The 19,018-nt window shown below is 57.2% G+C and overlaps 1 protein-coding gene across 6 annotated transcripts in view; it reads left to right on the top strand.

Annotated features, from left to right (window-relative positions):
* The window catches only part of ITSN1 (intersectin 1), a 173,688-nt gene extending 156,210 nt beyond the window's left edge, over positions 1–17,478 (top strand). For 3 of the 6 annotated variants that reach the window (XM_053916815.2, XM_053916813.2, XM_053916830.2), the window contains 9 exons: positions 1,235–1,418; positions 3,316–3,414; positions 6,891–7,058; positions 10,385–10,597; positions 11,683–11,804; positions 12,821–12,903; positions 13,129–13,212; positions 13,627–13,800; positions 15,472–17,477. In XM_053916815.2, the coding sequence (XP_053772790.1) occupies positions 1,235–1,418; positions 3,316–3,414; positions 6,891–7,058; positions 10,385–10,597; positions 11,683–11,804; positions 12,821–12,903; positions 13,129–13,212; positions 13,627–13,800; positions 15,472–15,620 (1,276 nt within the window). In that variant the 3' untranslated portion in view covers positions 15,621–17,477. Of the gene's footprint in view, positions 1–1,234; positions 1,419–3,315; positions 3,415–6,890; positions 7,059–10,384; positions 10,598–11,682; positions 11,805–12,820; positions 12,904–13,128; positions 13,213–13,626; positions 13,801–15,471 lie in introns of those variants that run through there. The other 3 variants (XM_053916824.2, XM_053916819.2, XM_053916837.1) reach the window with 2 other exon arrangements.
* The last annotated feature ends 1,540 nt before the right edge of the window (positions 17,479–19,018 follow it).

Below are 19,018 nucleotides of genomic sequence, written 5' to 3' on the forward strand. Positions count from 1 at the left end.
CCGCCATCCCGAGGGCACTGAGCTCCAGACGCCCCATCCCCGGGTGGCTGGTGCTGACCTCCGCTCATCATTCAGACCAGGAAGCTCATGGTCTCTGAAGCTTCTCTCTTTGGATTGCTTGCCCATCCAAGGGTTTTTTTCTTTAACTGAAAATGTAGAGAATAAAGTGACCTGAAGTTTTTAAGCCTAATCTGAATATTGCAGAGCCTCCTTGGAGTGGTACAGCCCTGCCCGTGGCCAAGAAGGTGACCAGAGAGTCACAGCGACACCTTCCCACCCTCATGTTGAAACCATACAGCCTAACGTTCTGTTCCATCCATTTGTCCATCAGTCCGTCCGTCCACCCACCCACCCACCCATCCATCCACCATCCATCCAGCCAGCACCTGCACACCCACCCACCCACCACGCTCACTAGCGTGGGCAGAACACACTCCCGCCTCATCTGTGCGCCCCGCCCCCACCCTGCACTGCTGGCCTTGCAGGGCCGAAGCGCAGAGCCCTGCCCCGGTCCCAGCACTGGGGGCCCATGTTAGGGTTGGGCGGGTGGGGTGCACAGTCCTGGCTCTCAGGCCCCGAACACTCCAACTGCAGCCAGACCCCAGAACAGATGCCCTCTGGCCCCTCCAGTCCCTTCTTGGCCTCCAGGATACAAATCGGCTGGGCCCACTGCTCTGTCGTCAGGTTTGTAGGCTTCTCTCTTCCCAACCGCTCGTCCTCGGGTCCCCTGCGGATGAGCGCGGAAGCGCGGCAGTGAATGGGGCAGGGGGTTCAGACAGTCACCTGTATGTGGCTTTGGAGACCACAGTAGGTTATTCCTCTGTGGTAGCGGATTCACCACCTTCACTGTTTTGTTTGGCCTGAAAACGGGCCTCCACGTCCCCAGGCAGCCGTACTGCCTGTGGGCGGCACTGGCCTGCACACAGACTCGGCACAGGGGCCACGCCAGCGGGGTCTGTCACCACAGATGACCCGTAAAGTGACTCAGTGACACAGGGGCCCTGTCCGAGTCGCTAAAGAAAGGGTTCCAGTTTGGTGCCTGAGAGCCAGCAAGCAGCCACCATGCCCAGGACAATCTCCCCGCTGACCCCTCCACACGGCAGGACTCAGTCCCCTGTCCTGTGTCCCGCCCAGGTCCACTGGTGGCCTCTGGGTCTGCGCCCCTCACACACACCCTGCCCCTGGCCAGCCCCGAAGTGTGCGGGGTGGCCTCACCAGCCCTGTTTCCGCACAGAGCGCTGCGAGTCCGCAAGAAGATGTCCGGGGAGAAGATGCCGGTGAAGATGATCGGGGACATCCTGACAGCCCAGCTGCCGCACATGCAGCCCTACATCCGCTTCTGCAGCTGCCAGCTCAACGGGGCCGCCCTCATCCAGCAGAAGACGGACGAGGCCCCCGACTTCAAGGACTTCGTCAAAGTAAGGAGCCGGGGGACGGAGGGCCCTGCCTGTGGCTGCGCCGGCAGCTGGGTGTGTTGGGATTACTCAGTGTCTGCTGGCGTGTTTCTCTGAAGGGACCAAAGTCCTGGCTGAGCAGTAGGGGCAGCACGAGCTGGCCAACGTGATTGTGATGAAAGTGGGGGGTTGGGGGGCTCGGAGAGGAGGGCCCAGCCCTGCCTGGGGCCTTGGAGCGGGTGGTGGTGTTTGGGTGCAGGTTTAAGTTCTCCATCTCATGTGTCTGCCCCGGAGAACTGGCCGGTCTCAGGTTCCCTACTCCAATCAACGCGAGCACCCTTGTTCTTGCTGGCCCTGCCCTGCCCCCATTGAAGGAGGGGCCAGCAGCCCCTGTGGACCCTTCCTTCCTTTCCCCACGGGGTCTTCTTGGGGGGCTCACACTCCAGGCAGCCCCCGGGACGGGTGAGTGTGACATGTCAGGCCCTCTGCTTTGGGGGATAACAAGGATCTGGAGACCCAGGTGTCTGCAAGGGGGACATTGGGATGGTGCTGCTGGAGGTCCCAGGGCCTGGGTCTGCTGTCCTGGGACTTGGCCTTGGCCTGGTGGGTCCCGCTGCACAAGTCAGCCCACACGGCCTCTCTCACGGGAAAAAAGGGGAAAATGAATAATGTCCGTGAAACAGGCACATTTTGATGGATAGACAGTGCGATAACAACGATGGTGACAGGCTCCTCTTAGGGCCTGATGCGTTCGGCGAGGGCCATGCCCTCCTCCTGGGTGACGTTGTCTGTGGCTGCTCACTTCGGTCTCGTGGCCACAGCCTCATGTCTATTCGTTCTGTCCCCTCCCCGCCCCCCCCCCCCCCGGGCTGTTCCTCGACATGGAAGCTGCCGTGTGCTAGCCTGTGAATGGGGCATTCGCAGGTCATTCTAAGAGCGGAAATAGTGGTTGGAAGTCAGCCTGGCAGGGCCTGCAGGCCAGAGAGCAGATGCTGGGCTGGCAGGTGCCCCGGGCCACCTGGGGTTTCTGCCAAGGGCACAGGTGGGATGAGTTCATCACTGGATGACCTTGCACTTCAGAGAAATGCCGACCCAGTCCAGGGAGGGGGCATGTTGCCCCTTCTTGCCTCCCCCCTCTACCCCGCCCTGAACCAGCTCTCCCCACCTCCTGCCTGTGGGAGCTGGACCAGCCTTTACTGGCTGCGTGTGTCCTGCAGGAATGGTGCCTGCGGCTGGGCCAGGTTCAGGTGTGGCTGGTTCCTTGAGCCTGGGGCCCAGCTCAGGGCAGAAAACCAGCACCTTTGAGAGCTAAGTCACCATATAATCCCAGTGACTCATAATATAGGATCACCTTCTGGGAGTAGAAGGACCCTTGTCCTCCTGATGAGTGGACAGAATTGGCAATTGTGGTGGAAGAGAGAGGCAGGGTGTCCTGGGTGGAGACAACCAGCAGGCCCCAAAGCTGGAGTCCTGACTGCTCTGCCCAAGCTCCGCTGTCCCCGCCCTGCCTGGGGCTCCCTGGTGGGGCAGAGGGAGGGCACAGGCTCCACCCTCAACAGCCAATGACAGCCGGCCCTCCCAGCACCTCCAGCACCAAAGGGGAACTTTTATTCCTGTGATGGTCCTTGCTCCTGAGAATGTTTCCCCGCAGAAATCTGGTCAAACAGCCTCCAACCTCATCTCTGTAAGTCGGGAGCCGTGTGTCCCCTAGAGGGACCTGCAGTGCAGGGACGGCCCTGGGGGTGAGTCACGTGTGCAGGTCTCTGGTCCCCTGGTCCGCAAAGTACCTTGTCCCAGACCAGGGTCGGGCTCCTGGGCGGTCATCCGGGACCCTGAGGCGTCACTGCTGATGCCACCGTCGACGCTGCCGACTGGAACGTGCTGATCGCTGCAGGACAGTCAGAGGGGTCTCTCATTGCAGAGGTTGGCGATGGACCCTCGGTGCAAAGGCATGCCGCTGTCAAGTTTCATCCTGAAGCCCATGCAGCGGGTGACCAGGTACCCCCTGATCATTAAAAACGTAAGTACTGCCCGCCGGTTCCCTGGCAGGGCTGCCTTCCAGGTGTTTCAGAGAGCCAGGGCTGTGGGCAAGGACCCGGCCAGCGCGCCTGCTGTCTGCTGTGCGGAGGCCTTGCACCCACAGGATGGGGGCAGCGCCTGCGTGGTAACTCAGCGAGAAAAGACGTTTATCGTGAACACAGCTAATAATATGTGACCTTCCGAGGGCATCCGGGTGGCTTCTACCCTGTAATTTGGAAAGTTACAGCTCAGACCTTGATTCTCTCCCACCTGAAAAACGAGCAAGAGGACAAGTGTCCTCGGAGCTGGTATTACAGAACCGGGGCGGTGGACATCGCCCGGAGAGCGGGGCTGGGTCTGGCTCCTCTTCAAGGGGAACCTGCGGCCAGTGCGACCTGCTGTGCTCGCTGCACTGGGCTGCGTTGCCTTGTGGGTCTCTCAGTGGCAGGGCCTAGGAGGACGTGTATTGCGTATATTCAAACACACACACTTGTGCAGTTGCAAGTGTGCGCACGTGTATTTATTTCAAGATCGATCTGTGTGCAGCACAGTCCCCACCCACGCCTCCTGTTCTCAGCTGACGCCATGCCTGGCGTCATGGATGCCTGGCTTCCCTCTTCCCACATAGTTGTGACTTCCTCCCTATGACAGGCCTGGCTCGCATTTTCCTCGCTATGTTTACTGATTTCCTCGGTCCCCTGATATGTCCCGAACCTCCCTCCCATGTAAGGGGTCTCTCCAGTCCAATGCTAGCCACACCCCACAAAATGCCCTGTGGCCACGCTGGGGCAGCTAAGGAACTTGTTTTGAAAGGAGCTGATAAGTGATTGTTCCCTCTCCCCTAACTGGACAGGTACTATTGAAATCACTCAATACTTTCCTTTTCAAGATTCTATTTATTGTTTTTAGAGAGAAGAGAAGGGAGAGAGAAAAGGAAGGGGAGAAACATCGCTGTGTGGTTGCCTCTCGCACGCCCCCTACTGGGGACCTGGCTGCAACCCAGCCATGTGCCCAGACTGGGAATTGAACCAGCGAGCGACTCTTTGGTTCGCAGGCCCACGCTCAATCCACTGAGCCACATCAGCCAGGGCACACAAACATTTTTCTAAAAAATTCCCGTGTAGCAAAATATAATGAACAGAGGAGAAAGGCAAATGACAGCTCTAAACCGGGTAAACGTGTTTTTCACTGTACACATATGTACTGAAATGCACACAAATCCATCATCTGTCTGTCTGCCTGTCACACTCTGACAACTCAAAAAGAAAAGGACGAACACCCTAAGAGAAAGCTGGGTACAATGTGCAACTGGACGTTTCTGAGAGGCCATGTCCACTCTCTGTGAGGAACACACGGTCAGGAGCTAATCTGGTTGGAACCTCGGCACCACTGCTGTGCGACCTTGGGCGAGTTATTGACCTCTCTGGGCCTCAGTTACCAGCAGAACAGGGACACGAGCAGTCCCTCCCACACACCCTTGTGGCAGTTAACTGAGTTGAGATACATAAGGTGCCTGGCTCATACTCAGCAGTCTATAAATAATGTTAGCTTTATATTTACGTACTAAATCTACAAAAAGTTCAAATTCACTGGTAATAAAAGAAATGCATAGCAAAACAAGAAAATGCCTCCTTTGGGGCTTCTGCCAGGCGTGCGTTGGAAGGACCGGTGTGGTGAGGTTGCAGGGGGAGGGCAGCTGTTCCACCTGCAGACCAGCTGCCCAGTCTCTGTGGCCCGGCGCCTCCCCGTCTGCGAGCTCCTGTGGAAGAGTCATCAGAGGGACTGCAAAGTGCCAGAAGCCCCCTGGAGCTTTGGGGGACGTGACGTGCGTAAAGGCACCGTAGTTCACCCTTACACGATGGACTACGTCATAGTTCACGACCCGTCATAGAGCCCGTAAAAACGACGGACAGCAAATGACCCGCAGCTTAGGGGGACCGTGTGATGGCACAGTCGATCCCATTTTTACTTTTTAAAAATCACGTCCACATGTGTGCACGCAGAGTATATTAACAAGTATGTAAGCAGAGGTCACCTCCCGGTGTGGAGATTGTGGGTGGTTTTCAGGTTCTTTGTAACTTTCTGAATATTGCACACTGCACAATCTCACTTCTACAGTTAGAAAAACCAATCAACTGTTTTTATTTTGAAAAAAAAAACAACAAACGCATGTACCGGGGGGACGTGGGGTCGGGGGGGGCGGTCCCAGTCTGGAGCGGCAGTCCCCACACTGGGCTGCTGGACAGAATGGCCTGGAGAGCTCTGGAAGCTTCCTGTTCCCGAGTCCCGGCCCCAGGCCTTCGGATGTAGTCGTGCGTGAGGCATCAAGGGTTTCCAAGGAGATCCTAGTGAGCGTCCTTCTCCATTTGGGTGCCTGCTTTGGACTTCAAACCGAAGTGCACATTTGAGCTGAGATACTATTCAGGGTAAGGGCTGCTTGCATTGTCTGTCCTGCCAGACCTTGGAGGTACCGCGCGTTCGCTCCCAGACCGGCTTCGCACAGTGAACGTTTCCCCGGGCCTGTGAGAGTTCTGTTTACACTGCTGGAGTCTACTGAGCGTGCAATAGCATTATGTCTGAAAACCAATGTGCACACCCGCATTCGAAGTCCTTTATTGCTAAACAGTGCTACTCCCCATTTGAGCCTCTTGGAAAAATGGCGCCGATAGACTCGCTCGACCCAGGGTTCCTACCACCCTTCCTCTGACAAAAAACACCCCATCTACGAAACAGGGACAATGAGGCGTGTTTGTGCATGGACGAGGCCCGGGCAGGTCCACCCTCAACACGCTCCTGGTGCATCCCAAGGAGGTGCAGCCTCTGCTTGCTCTTAGGGTCCCTCTCCGTCACGGCTGTGTCTAGGGCGCAGAGCCCCTGGAGCATCAGAGGGGAATTGCTCTCTTTGCTGAGTGCCTTCTAAAGCCCCGGGACCCCGCAGAGCGCTTTGCTCCTGTCAAGGCGTTCGGTCCCCTGACGATTTCTCTAGGAGTGCTGTTAGTGTCCCCATGTTTCAGCTGAGCCCATGTCTGTCACTGGCCCACGTCATGGCTGGTCACGGGCAGAGCAGGGGGTTTCCTGCAGGAGGTCTAGGTCGGGGACTCATAACCGTGGCTGGAACATCCTATCCAGAAAAACACCCGTCTGCATTCAGGGCCAGGGCCGCACGGGCACCGCCGCTGGGCACGGGCGAGCCGTTCTCACGGGGGAAATCCACGCGGGTGCAGGCGGGTGCGTTACTGCACCGCTGCGGCCTCTGCCTGCCTCGTGCCCCAAGCACGAATAACGTGGCACCCCTGCCCCCCAAGGGGACCTTGCCAGTGCTCCTTGTCAGGGTGTGATGGGCACTCAGAGCTTGGCGACTCGAGTGTCTGCCACCAGGAGAGGCCTGTGCCACATGCTGCCTCGGTGGGGCCTGTCCCTCCAGGACAGTGCACTCCGGCCCCCACTCCAGTTGTCACCTTCTGGTGCCCCGTGCAGATCCTGGAGAACACTCCTGAAAACCACCCCGACCACAGCCACCTGAGGCAGGCCCTGGAGAAGGCAGAGGAGCTGTGCTCCCAGGTGAACGAAGGGGTGCGCGAGAAGGAGAACTCGGACCGGCTGGAGTGGATCCAGGCCCACGTGCAGTGCGAAGGCCTGTCGGAGGTAAGCCCCCTGGGTGGGACAGACCGTGCACCGTCCAGTCTCCCGCCCACAGCCCGCTAGTCTCTCTCTGGCTGCTTCTGATTTGCCAGTTAACCCATCCATGGAGTTTTAAATTCCAGTTATTTTCTTTTCCATTTCCAGCAGTCCTTACTTTCTGTAAGGAGCTGGTTTCTTCCCAGCACATTATCCCTCGCGCAAGTGGCCACACTTCTCGTTTATTCCCTAACATGCTTTAAATACAACCCTGTATGTTTCAACTCTGACAATTCCTGTGTCTAGCTCCTGTCTGCCGCTTCCGGCCCCGCTGCCCAGGCCCGCTCCCCCGGGTGAGCCGTCATTTCCGATTGCTTGTCAGCTCGTGTCCTTGGAACTTCAGCTCTGGGGCCTGGGCGGTCTGAAGTTGCTACCAGGACCACCCTAAATTAACATAGAGGGGCTCTGGGGGTCACACTGGTTGTGTGGATTGTGGCGTCAACGTGGGTGAGCACTGCCTTGTGGACACTTTTCCCTCCCCTTACACCAAGGTCAGAAACAATCCAGGTTTCTTGCTCATTTTTTCTGTGTTGGAGTTTGTCCTTCTTCCTCGGGTCCAGCTTTTCACGATTCCCTGTTAGATGCCTCACGTCACATGGGCCCTGATACACCTCTGTCTTCTGCACCCTGGGTAGCCATCAAAGTGGAAGCTCAAGGTCACCAGATTCAAGAGAGCCTCTCAGGGCCAAAGCCAGCTCAGAGGCTTGTCTATCTTCGAAGCTTTGCATGCTTGTTCTTTTTTTAATTTTTACTTATTGATTTTAGAGCGAGAGAGAGAAAGGGAGAGACAGAGAGCGAAACACCAGTTTGTCATTGGTTGATTCTTGCATGTGCCCTGACCAGAGATCGAACTCACAACCTGTGTGTATTGGGATGATGCTCCAAGCAACTGAGCTACCTGAGCCACCTGCCAGAACTGCATTTTCATTCTGTTTTTGGCCTCTGCAGATTTCTTATTTTTATCACCCTGCTTACACTTAAAAAGCACATTTTTATACTTTACCCCATTTTTAAATTTTTCACTGGGTGAGTCAGAGTATTTAGTCCACTCTACTCCCAGAATCAGAAATGTCTCCTCTAGTATTTAACTTTCTTCATGGCACATACCTTTCCTTCAGTTTTACTCACAGACACACAGACACACACGTGCACACACACACGCCATTCCCTAGGGTTTACCACGGTGCCCAGGCAGACTGTGCGTCCCTCCCCCACTCTCTGGTGGCTTCAAAGGCAGTCACTACCTGAGCAAGTGACCACCTGTTCCTGCCTGTCCACTTCCTGTCCGCCATCAGTGCAGGTGGAGGGTGTGGAGTTGTGGAAGGAGTCCCATGGGAAACATGGGGGCTCCCATGTTGGAATTCCATGTTGATTGCAGTCCATTGATTGCTCACTGGTTGGTTGGCCCATTCATTCATTCATCCATCCATCCATTCATTCATTCATCCATTCATCCATTCATCCACCATTCATCCATTCATCCATCCATTCATCCATCCATCCATCCATCCATCCACCATTCATCCATTCATCCATCCATTCATCCATCCATCCATCCATCCATTCATTAATTCATTCACCCACTCATTCATTCAGTAAACATTCCCTGAGTACCTGCCCGTGGGCCGTTACTCAGTACACTCCCGATCCGCCTGGCAGAGCAGCCACCACAGCCACATGCAGTTGGAGCGGGGAATCAGTGAGGGCGGCTTTTAAGCCTAAAACATTAAGAACAGAGTAAACTCTGTCGTTTGCACTTGTGGCTCTTACATCACCTTCCTCGGTCTTCCCTCGCTATTGTCACAGTTGCCATTCTGCCTGTGCCGGGGCCACAGCCACGGTGGCCTCTGTGTCCTGACCCTGCTCTGGACACAGAGCCGTGACTGTGTGTCAGTTTAATCCCGCCTTTGACATTCCTGCCTGTTCCCAATTTACATTCGTTCCGCGTCAGGCTGGCTGGAGGAGGCCCCAGCCTTTGAGGGTGAATAAGTGACACCACCAGTATGTGAGCCAAGCTGTCTTTTCCCCACGTGGCTCACCCTCTCCCTTGGGAAGAAAAAAGGGCTGGAGTGACCCCAGGCTCGCATTCCTCGGGCAAAGGGCGGAGAACATCCTTTGAAGGCTCCAGTGAGGTGTCCCCCTTAGTCCCTCGGACTCCCTCAGATCCTCTGGGAGGTGGGAGGCCCTCCTTCCTCCCAGTGCCCGAGGGCGAGGCAGAGTGGCTGCTGTCCCTTGAAGCTCTGGTCACAGAGGCCCTGACGGTTCTTTCTTCCACTTCTCCCACATGGGAGGCGGACGGTGGCCTCCAGCCTCCCTTGAGGGATGCATGTTGCGAACCTCGGCACCTCTTGACGAATACCGTCCTCAGGGAGATCTGTAGGGTTTGTAGTTCTGGAGAGAACCTTGGCCTTGATGGCTGCTGGATGGAGCGTCTCCCTGGGGCTGGAATGCGGGCAGGAGGGACTGTGACACCTGCCTAGTTCCTGCCACTGCGGGGGCACAGGCATGGCCTTCCTCTCCCTCTGTCTCTCCCCTGCTGTCAGAAAAGGGGGCCCGAGTGAGGTTGTTCCGGCCCCTTCAGAACCTGCTCACACAAGGGGACCGAGCCCAGTGGGGATGGCACTCGGAGCCATCTCCAGGGTGTGGGAAGTGGCAGGGCAAGAGCCGTCCCTTCCCGTTTCAGGACTCAGGACGTGAGTCGGGTGAGGCGAATTCACACCAACACTGCGCGTTCTGCTTGGCTCGGAGGCCTCACTCGGCACCACTGAGCTCCGCCCTGCCGCAGGTCTTCCCTGCAGTCCCTTCTGCGTTTTTCAGTTCCACCTACTGGGGTGACATTGTTGAATAAGGTCACGTAGGTTTCAAGTGTGCACTTCTAAGACACAGGATCTGTGCATTGCATTATGTGGCCGTCCCCCGAAGTCAGGTCTTCTTCCGTCACCAGACATTTGTCCCCTTCACCCTTGACTCTCCCCCTCCCCTCCCCTCCGGTCACCACCACGCAGTCGTGTCTGAGAGGTGGTGTTTGTTCGGCCTGTGTGTTCATTTCGCTCACTCATTTGCCACTTTCAGCTCGCCCCACACATGAGCGAGACCACATGGGTCTCAACTTTGCTGTGTGACGTCTTTCACTCCCCGTGACATTCCCGAGGCCCTTGACTGGGGCCTCCGCCACAGCCCCGTGGGGCTGGCCCCAGATTCTGGCAAAGCCCACCGTCCAGGTGCGGAAAACCCCCAATCACGACCTGGCCCGACTCCGTCGTCTCTTCCCTGGGTTCTGTTTCCTTTCTCAGCAACTTGTGTTCAATTCTGTGACCAACTGCTTGGGGCCACGCAAGTTCCTGCACAGTGGGAAGCTCTACAAGGCCAAGAGCAACAAGGAGCTGTATGGCTTCCTCTTCAATGACTTCCTTCTGCTGACCCAGATCCTGAAGCCCCTGGGCTCCTCCGGCGCCGACAAGGTCTTCAGCCCCAAGTCCAACCTGCAGTATAAAATGTACAAAACCGTAAGTTGGCTTCTGGGTGGCCCCGGCAGGGTGGGTTGGGGGAGGGCATTGCCAGGAGCCAGCAGATTGTCAGGTTCGGGGGTGTGGTTCAGAGGGGGAGGGGCAGTGACCAGGGTTCCCCATTTCCAGCACAGGCATGCCTCCTCTTCTTGGGCTTTGCTATGTTGCGCTTCACAGAAATTGTGTTTTTTACAAACTGAAGGGCAGACCCTTCACCAGCAAAAAGATTACAACTTACTTTACCGCGGCGGCCTGGAGCAGTGGGCCTGCGCGGTCGGGAAGGGCCAGCGCCCAGTTCTATGGATGCACCATCTACTAGCTGCCCGGTGGCTGCGTGGGTCTCTGCCAGGACGGAGGCCCACCCTGCCCTGGCGGGGCTCACGGTCCAGTTGCAGACGAGCAGGCATGGGAAAGGTCGGGAGCAGGGCTCAGGTGCCCACCTCCCGGACATTCCCGGGCCCCCCCAGATTTCTCAAGGAAGCCTGGACCGACTGCGCCCCGCCCCCGCCGGTGCAAGCAGTCCCTGCGGGGAGTTTCCCCAAGCTGCTTGTTTTGCCTGCTCCTCCCCGCAGGGCCTCGTCTGTGTCTTCTTGTCACAGACAAGAGGGACAAGTGGGAGGTTGTTTTTCTAAACGTGTCTCTGCGGGGGTATGCTCACAGATGGGTGCTCTCTGCAGCGACAGCCTTATTTCCGAAGGAAGAACCATGTGCGTATGTGCATCGTCACCGGCAACTCCGTAGGAAAATCTTTGGCAGGACGTTGCTTGGCGGTAGAGCTGGTGCCCGCTGCTTGCTGGTCAGGGTAACAGGCCAGTTCTTGTTCTGAAGGACTTAAAAAATACCTGCAAAGTGGGGGCGGCCATATTCACAGTTTGCTACATCTGAAAGCTGGTATTAACACAAAATCATTATTCTGGCGGAGTGTGCTAGAACATACACACACACACGTGCACACAGACAGGTTCTAATTTACTGGGGCTCAGGCCGGTTCACAGGACGCTGTGCGCGAACGGGTGCACACTCGGAGGTTGCGGGCATGCGCAGATACCCGCCCGGTTTCATAATGCTCGCGCGTTGCTTTTCAGCCCATTTTCCTAAATGAGGTTCTAGTAAAGTTGCCCACCGACCCCTCCGGGGACGAGCCCATCTTCCACATCTCCCACATCGACCGCGTCTACACCCTCCGAGCAGAAAGCATAAACGAGAGGTAAGACCTGCCGCCCCACCCCCGGCCCGGCCCTGGGCGCCGGGTCACCCGGTGCAAGACCCTGTGGGACGTTTAATTAGTCAGCAGGCCCGACATTCCCCCAGCTTTAATGCCGCGATCCCCGGCTGCAGCGGACGCGGGAGGCGGCAATACTGTCTTCTTGAGCCTCACAGACGTTTGACATGTAGCATGTATGTTTCGAAATGAAGTGAATTGAAACTAATTTTGCTTGAGAATTTTTGGTGGGTAGACATTTTCAGCATTCTTTGAGGTAAATGGAGCATCTCAGGTTTCCCCAGTGTCAGAAAGCAAAAGGAAAGCCACGGGGGGTTGATAGGACCCCCCAACCCAGTCCCCTCGTCTGTGGGGTCACTTGGATGGACGTGCTGGGTCCTGGAACTATGGGTGATTTGCTCCCTTCGTCACTTCAAGACTCCGCCCTGGGGCCAGATGCAACAGATCCTTTTCTGAAGGGCGGACCTGGCACAAGCCACAGCATTCCACCGAGCCCTCGTGCCAGGCCAGAAAGGGGCCCAAGTTGTGGCGCACTCAGGCCCCCGAAGGATGAAGGAGAGACAGCACCCCGAAGTGCTCGCCCGGGGTGGGTCTCTCTGTCACGGAAAGCCGCCCCTTACCTGGGACATGGCTTCATGATCCCCTCAATGTTCAGTACGGGACAGCTGTCTGGCCTTGCTGGGTGGGCACATGCAGATGCTTCCCAGCGGGGGGCAGGGGAACTGTGTGCCCCACCACCTCCGGGACCGGGGTTCCCATGGACATGCACCCTTGGGGCCACCAGTGAGGTCTCGGGAACACCAGTAAACACGTCACCATGCCTTTCTTCTTAACGGGAGGAGTAGCCATACACCTCACGTGACAGGAACCAACACTTTCTTCCCCGAGCCCTTGTCCTCTGAGTCAAACGACGCAGCAGGGCCCTGGGCGCCGCGGGTGGACAGACCCACAGCCTTTCCCCTGAGGTCTGTTTGGCACCTTTCTGTCTCTTCCTTTCCGAGGACGGCCTGGGTGCAGAAAATCAAAGCTGCTTCAGAACTCTACATAGAGACTGAGAAAAAGAAGCGGGAGAAGGCGTACCTGGGTAACGCAAGGCCAGGCCGCAGAGCCACTGGGTGGGGCCCCAGAACCTTAGAACCGAGGGTAGAGGGGCCCGAGATGGGGGAAGTGGGGAGAAGGGAGAGCGGGGTTGGAGGGCAAACCCCTGGAGCAAGGGAGCGAGAGATGAAGCGGGCAGCGCAGGCCAGTGGGGGTGGGAAGTGTCCCACGTTAATGCGTGTGTTCGGTGTCGCTCTTCCCGCTGCCCCAGTCCGCTCCCAGAGGGCGACGGGGATCGGAAGGCTGATGGTGAACGTGGTGGAAGGCGTGGAGCTGAAGCCCTGCCGATCTCACGGTAAGGACCCCAGGAGCCCCCTGGAGCAAGCCCTTGGCTCTAAATCAGATGAAAAGGTGCCAGTTCCATCACCCTAGATTTCCTTCCAGAACTGTTTTTTTCAGCACTTGTTAAAAACATAGAGTTTTTTTTTTTTTTTCTTAAATCCTTTCCAGCATCTTGCTTTTTGGAGCGGTCTGAGGGGTCACAAGCTAAGGTGAAGGCGAGGACAGAGGGAGGCCTAGTTTCAAAGCCCCCTTACCCAATTATCTGCTTTAGTTTAAGGGTGACACTGAGTTGGGAGGGGTTTAGGCGTGGCAGAGGAGGGAACAAAAAGGAGTGTGGAGGGCGGGGCCCACCTCTGTGCCCTAGACCTGCCCGGAGCCTGGGAGCACCCACCATGGGCCTGGGTCGAACAGGCTCTGTCCCCTCCAGGAAAGAGCAACCCCTACTGCGAGGTGACCATGGGCTCCCAGTGCCACATCACCAAGACCATGCAGGACACGCTGAACCCCAAGTGGAACTCCAACTGCCAGTTCTTCATCCGAGACCTGGAGCAGGAGGTGCTCTGCATCACCGTGTTTGAGAGGGACCAGTTCTCGCCCGATGGTGAGTGCCTGCGGCTGCCGCCGGAGCCCTTCTTCCCTCCCTGCTGCTGGACTTCCACCGTCAACGTCCGTCCCCGGAGACACGGAGCCCTGACCTGCTAGGGCTTCCCCACCCTGCTCCACGGAGATGAGGCAGGAGCAGGACAAGACTCCACCTCCCTGAGCAACCCACTGCCCCTCTGCTGGCGCCTCTCAGAGCAGGCGGCAGCTCTGCCAGTCCGGGGGCATCCAGCTCCCCTAGACAAACGCCGTGGTCCTGTGTGTCCAGGGAGGCGACTGCAAGGAGGCCTGCACCCCAAAGCCCAGCCCGGCCCATTAGTCTGCGGCCCAAATCCACAGTGACAGTGGGGGAAAGCAGCCTGTTGAGCCAGGGGAACGTCAGCCCACAAGGGCGGCAGAGTCTGTTGGTGTCCTTGGGTGACACCTCTGGTGAATCAAGGACAGGGAACTGTGTGGGGTGTGTCTTCCCTGAAAGCAGTTTTCTGTTTCTGCTCTGAGCCTGGAAGAGAATGGGGTTGGCCAATGGTTCTAAGAGCTCTCTCCCTCCCTCCACCCAACACCACGAATCAGAGTCGGTTTACAGATCACCGCCTGTTACATTCAAGGAGGATACTAGGTGCTGACGGGTGTCTAGTGTTAGCGTGGTCTGTGCAAAGCTCCCGTGGCGTGTGCTGCACTTTTACATGAACTCTCACCGCGAGTTCACGGCTCCAGGTCCACGCCCAAGGACTGCTGCCCGCTGGCCGAGTGCTGGAGCCGGGCCAGGACGCTCCACTCTGCCTTGCTGTCAGCTGAGGTTAATAAGCTGGGCTTCTTGTTAAATAACAAAGTATCATGATGCAAGACCTCGCCTGGGGTGTAAGCTGCAGATCCTGCTGTTCTTACATCAGAGATTATTGCCTCAAAATGCACCTAGAGGCAGGACCAACTCGGGTCTGCCCGCCAGGAAATCAGTCAGCTGAACACGGGACGGAATGAATGGTCCGCAGGCCCTTCAACGCCATCGCGCATGTGTGCGCGTCAGCATTTCACCAGGTTCAGACGCGTTCGCATCCCTCCTCACACTGGTGCCCGATGCCAGAAAGCGGCATCGAGATTGTCCTGGGACCTGCAGGAAGCGTGCGCCCCCCGGCTGCGGGGAGGCTGCAGCCCCTCACGTCTGCCCTGTGGCCCCTGGGTGGCGTGTAAGGACCAGGCCCTGCTTACCTCCCCTGACTTTTCTGAAAGTGCAGGGCGCGCCCATGTGACAGTGTCTGGGAGAAAGGAAGGACAGTCCAGTGTCTGTCCCACGGGCGCTCCCCCACCCCCCCACTGCTCCTGTGTGGGGAAGTCACCTCTGCATTTTAGCCCCTTCGAGACTCTCCTTTGTGCCACCTGGTGTCCCTTTCTTTTCGCTCCCTGTGTCACACACCTAATAATTGTCCCCGAGTGTAACTGAGGCCATCATCTTTAAATTTATCTGTGATTTGTGTTGGGTAGAAGAACATTGAGTTTCTTAGCATCACCAGCCAACCCCCTTCTCCTCCAGTTCCTGGACTCCTACAGACCGGCCCACCTCCCTTTTCCAGGAAGGGACTGCAGAGCAACTCCCTGGGGACTCCCAGCAGGCCAGGCACGGGCCTAGCAGGGAAGAAACCCTCCCTCTGAGTAGGTCTGTTCGTTCTCCTTTCAGATTTCTTGGGTCGGACGGAGATCCGTGTGGCTGACATCAAGAAGGACCAGGGCTCCAAGGGTCCGGTGACCAAGTGTCTCCTGCTGCACGAGGTCCCCACGGGAGAGATTGTGGTCCGCCTGGACCTTCAGCTCTTTGATGAGCCCTAGGGAGCGGCCCATGGCGGGCAGCCGGGGCCCCCCACCCCCCGGGCTGGCAGGCGCCGTCAGGGAAGGCGTTGCCTTTCTGAGACCACCGTTTGGGTGAGCCACGGGGTGGCGGGACGGTGAAGAAAGGCCCCTAATGATGCTAGGAGTTTCTCGACAATCCTTCCCCCAAACAGTCCCCCATGTGATGAAACAAAACTCTGTCCCCCTGTCTGCACTGCGGTCTCATGATGGCTTTCAGGGACTTGGACATCTGACGGCTCCCAGCGAGGTTTGCTGGGGGATCGGGCTGCCCCTGGGCCTGAGGCACGGTTCTGGTTACTGTCAATAATTTATAAATGCAATGGCTGTATTTTTGGAGAATTCTGTAACCCTCCTATGTCGTACCTCTCCCAGCCCCCAGGCAGCCCCTTGACCAAGTCCTTGGTGTGTTTAGAAAACATTGTGGTGGTCCGTCATTGCTGTAGAATCTCACCCCCCACTGCCCCTGCCCCCGTGATGGTATTTGAAATGCCGGCCTGGATCCGATCACCCGGGAGGACGGTCTCCTCGCAGACACTGAGCTGCTTGCTGCAGAGCTAGTCCATGGAAGGTTCCAGGCCCTTTGGGGTCTTACATTGACAGATGTCAATGAAAACTACCACTGGCTGCGATCGGGTGAGTGGATTCTGATTCCTAGCAGCCTTGGGAGCTGGTAAGGAAGCCTGCTACCTATGGAGTCATACTCTGCTGGGGCACATCCCCAAGGTCCCCTGCAGGCTAGGCCATGGGTCCTGGTTGCCAGCCCAGGGGTGCCTTTGGCTGGAGGTCCTGTGATGTTTCCTAACAGTCCTTGCCGGTGCCCAGCTCTGAGTCTCGTCTCGCTCGAACATGCCAGGTCCCAGCTGTCATGGGAATCTCGGGCTGTGTTTGGTGCGTTCCCGAATGGGCATCCCCAAGGCATGAAAAGGAAAAGGGGGAAATCTGGAAGTGGGTGGAGGGTGCGAAGGAAATCCATCGTGTGGTGGTCCGACCCTGCGTACCTGCAGCCCCCAGGCCGGGAGGAAGACCAGAGACCTCCTTGCGCACCGCGACCCTGCCACCCTCTCAGAAACAGGGCCCCGTGTGCTTGTGGCCCCCAGGAGTGTATGACCAGGTGTCAGCTGTTTGGTTTGAGTTCTTTGATTTTCTTTCCCCCTTAAATGCCAGGAGAGAGGCTGGTCCACTAGATGGTAACTTGGTTTGTAAGGAGACGCGGGTCACATTGCTCACATGTTACCGTTCTCGGAATCCCGGTTCGTTGAGGTCATGGGGCGCCTTCTGCACGTGCTCTGGGTCCCGGAGGCTAGCTTTCCCACTTGGGGCGGCACTCTCTTTGGTTGCGGGTCCGTGGACTGGAGCTGGGGTGGCGGGAGCACTGGGTGAGCAGCGTCAGCCTTGCGGCAGGTCCCGCCTTGCCGGGAACGTCGGGAGCTCCAGAAGAGCCCTGTCGGGGCTCCAGCGGGTTTTCAAATGTGTGTGTTGGAAAGGGCAACAAGTTTACATTTCATACTTAAAAAACAATAACAACACTGTATTATTTATTTATTGAAGATAGTGTAGAGTTTTGTATCGACAACAACAGACGCGAGTATTTTTTGAAACAAGCGGATAGATGTACCCTTTAGTGAGAAGCTCTCCACTCGAACACAGGTGTGCACTTGTTTCCCGCTTCACAGCAGCGAACACGGCTAAGACACTTTACGTCCACATTGTTGATGTTGTTAAGCAGCTCTTTTAATTAAATCTATAAATGGACGTACACCTGCTGCTCTCCTATTTCTATAACAGTACAGCCTGTTCGGTGTGTTTATGAAGGGCCTGCCACTCTGGCAGAAATTGCATGTGTAACCGTGGAGGCCCTGGGTCACTGTCTTGTCCTCCTGTTAGTTGCATGAGGTCAGTGCCCGAAGAGTCCCGTCGCCGGAATGAGTTTTGCACGAAAGGGGACCCGGGAGTCGGGGGAGGCGTGGAGCCTCACACTCTCCCACCTCTCTTCCCTTCTGCCTTGTCGGCTGCCTGGGCAGGGTTTCACAGCGATGAAATGTCCCTTGGCAGTGAGGAATCTGTCACCCAGATGTTTGCCTCCTCAAGACAGGGCTTCTCCTGTTCTCTGCATCCTGGCCTTCTGCCCCCAGCGCCCAGGACAGCCCTGCCCACCCCCGCCTCTCTGGGCTGTGCCACCCTGAGGGGCAGCCCATGTCCCCAGCCCTCTGGGACAGTGGGGGGGGGGTGCTGGTTCTGGTGGATGCTGTCTCCTGGCACACAGGTAGGCAGCATCATCTGCTGGAGACTAGTCTCTCGGATCCGGGGCAGGCCTGACACTGGGGGACAGACGCTCGACAGAGCGGGGCTGGGTTCCCAGTCTGTCTGCTTGGACCCCGTGTCCCCATTCCCTGACAGTGGAGGAGAGGGCTGTGCCCCTGAAGAGCACTCACGTTAAAAAGGGCATTTTTCTTCTTTGCTTTTTGAACAACTAAGTGTCAGAAGTGGACACATTGACCACTTGCATTGCGTCTCGTCTTGGTGACCAGGTCCCCAAACCTCAGGTGTCTTCTGGGGGGAGAGAGGCGGGAGGGTGAGGAGCTGGAGCCCCCAGGGAGGGACCATGGCAGGTCTGCCACCATCCGAGGCCGGGCAGGTGGGCCATGGGTCTGGGGTGGGCTGGGGCAGACACAAAGCTGCTGCACTAGGAGTGGGGAGGGGCTTAGGAGGGCAGGGGGATGAGGGAGGTGCTGCTCGTTTTACCTGGGTGGGGCGCACCTTAGAGCTGGCCCACACCTTGTGTGAGGAGGAGGAGACTTTGCTGTCTCTACTCCAGAATGTGTCCTGGTCGGTTGGGCCTTTTTGACGCATAAGAAGAAAGTTTGTTTGGGGTAGATAGCAGTCTCAGGGGTTCCCGCTGGAAACAGCAAGCAGGTTTCCCTTTCCTTTCTTATCCTCTCCTGCTGTGTTTATGTGCAGCTCCCTTCCCCGGGGCTGGAACACGCAGATGCCAGCCCTTGGAGGGGGGCTCCTGGACACAAGAGGTGACGGGGGCAGTTCCGGCTTGAGGAGATGGAGGTTGGCCAGCGGTCAGTGGCCAGCAGTGGGTCTGCTCGCCTTGCGGGCACTCGCTTGGCAAATTTGGAGTCTCCTGTGCCAGAGAGAGGCTGTGGGCCTGGATGGTCTTGTTCACTCGTGGGGGTGGCCTCTTCAGTGGTGGTCCGAGTGTTCCAGAGGCATTTGGTCAAAGCAACACCTCCCTGTCTGGCCCCCGAGGTGCGGAAATACGGGTGGGGCTCCTCCTCTCTGTCAGCTGCCCACACTGGACCCAGCCATGTTCTGTGGGCCCCTCACTTAGCGTTGTGTAAACGGAGGAAAGTTCTAGAGCCCCCGTTTCC

This window comes from Desmodus rotundus, chromosome 2, assembly GCF_022682495.2.
Source record: "Desmodus rotundus isolate HL8 chromosome 2, HLdesRot8A.1, whole genome shotgun sequence".
In the NCBI taxonomy this organism is placed as follows: Eukaryota; Metazoa; Chordata; class Mammalia; order Chiroptera; family Phyllostomidae; genus Desmodus; species Desmodus rotundus.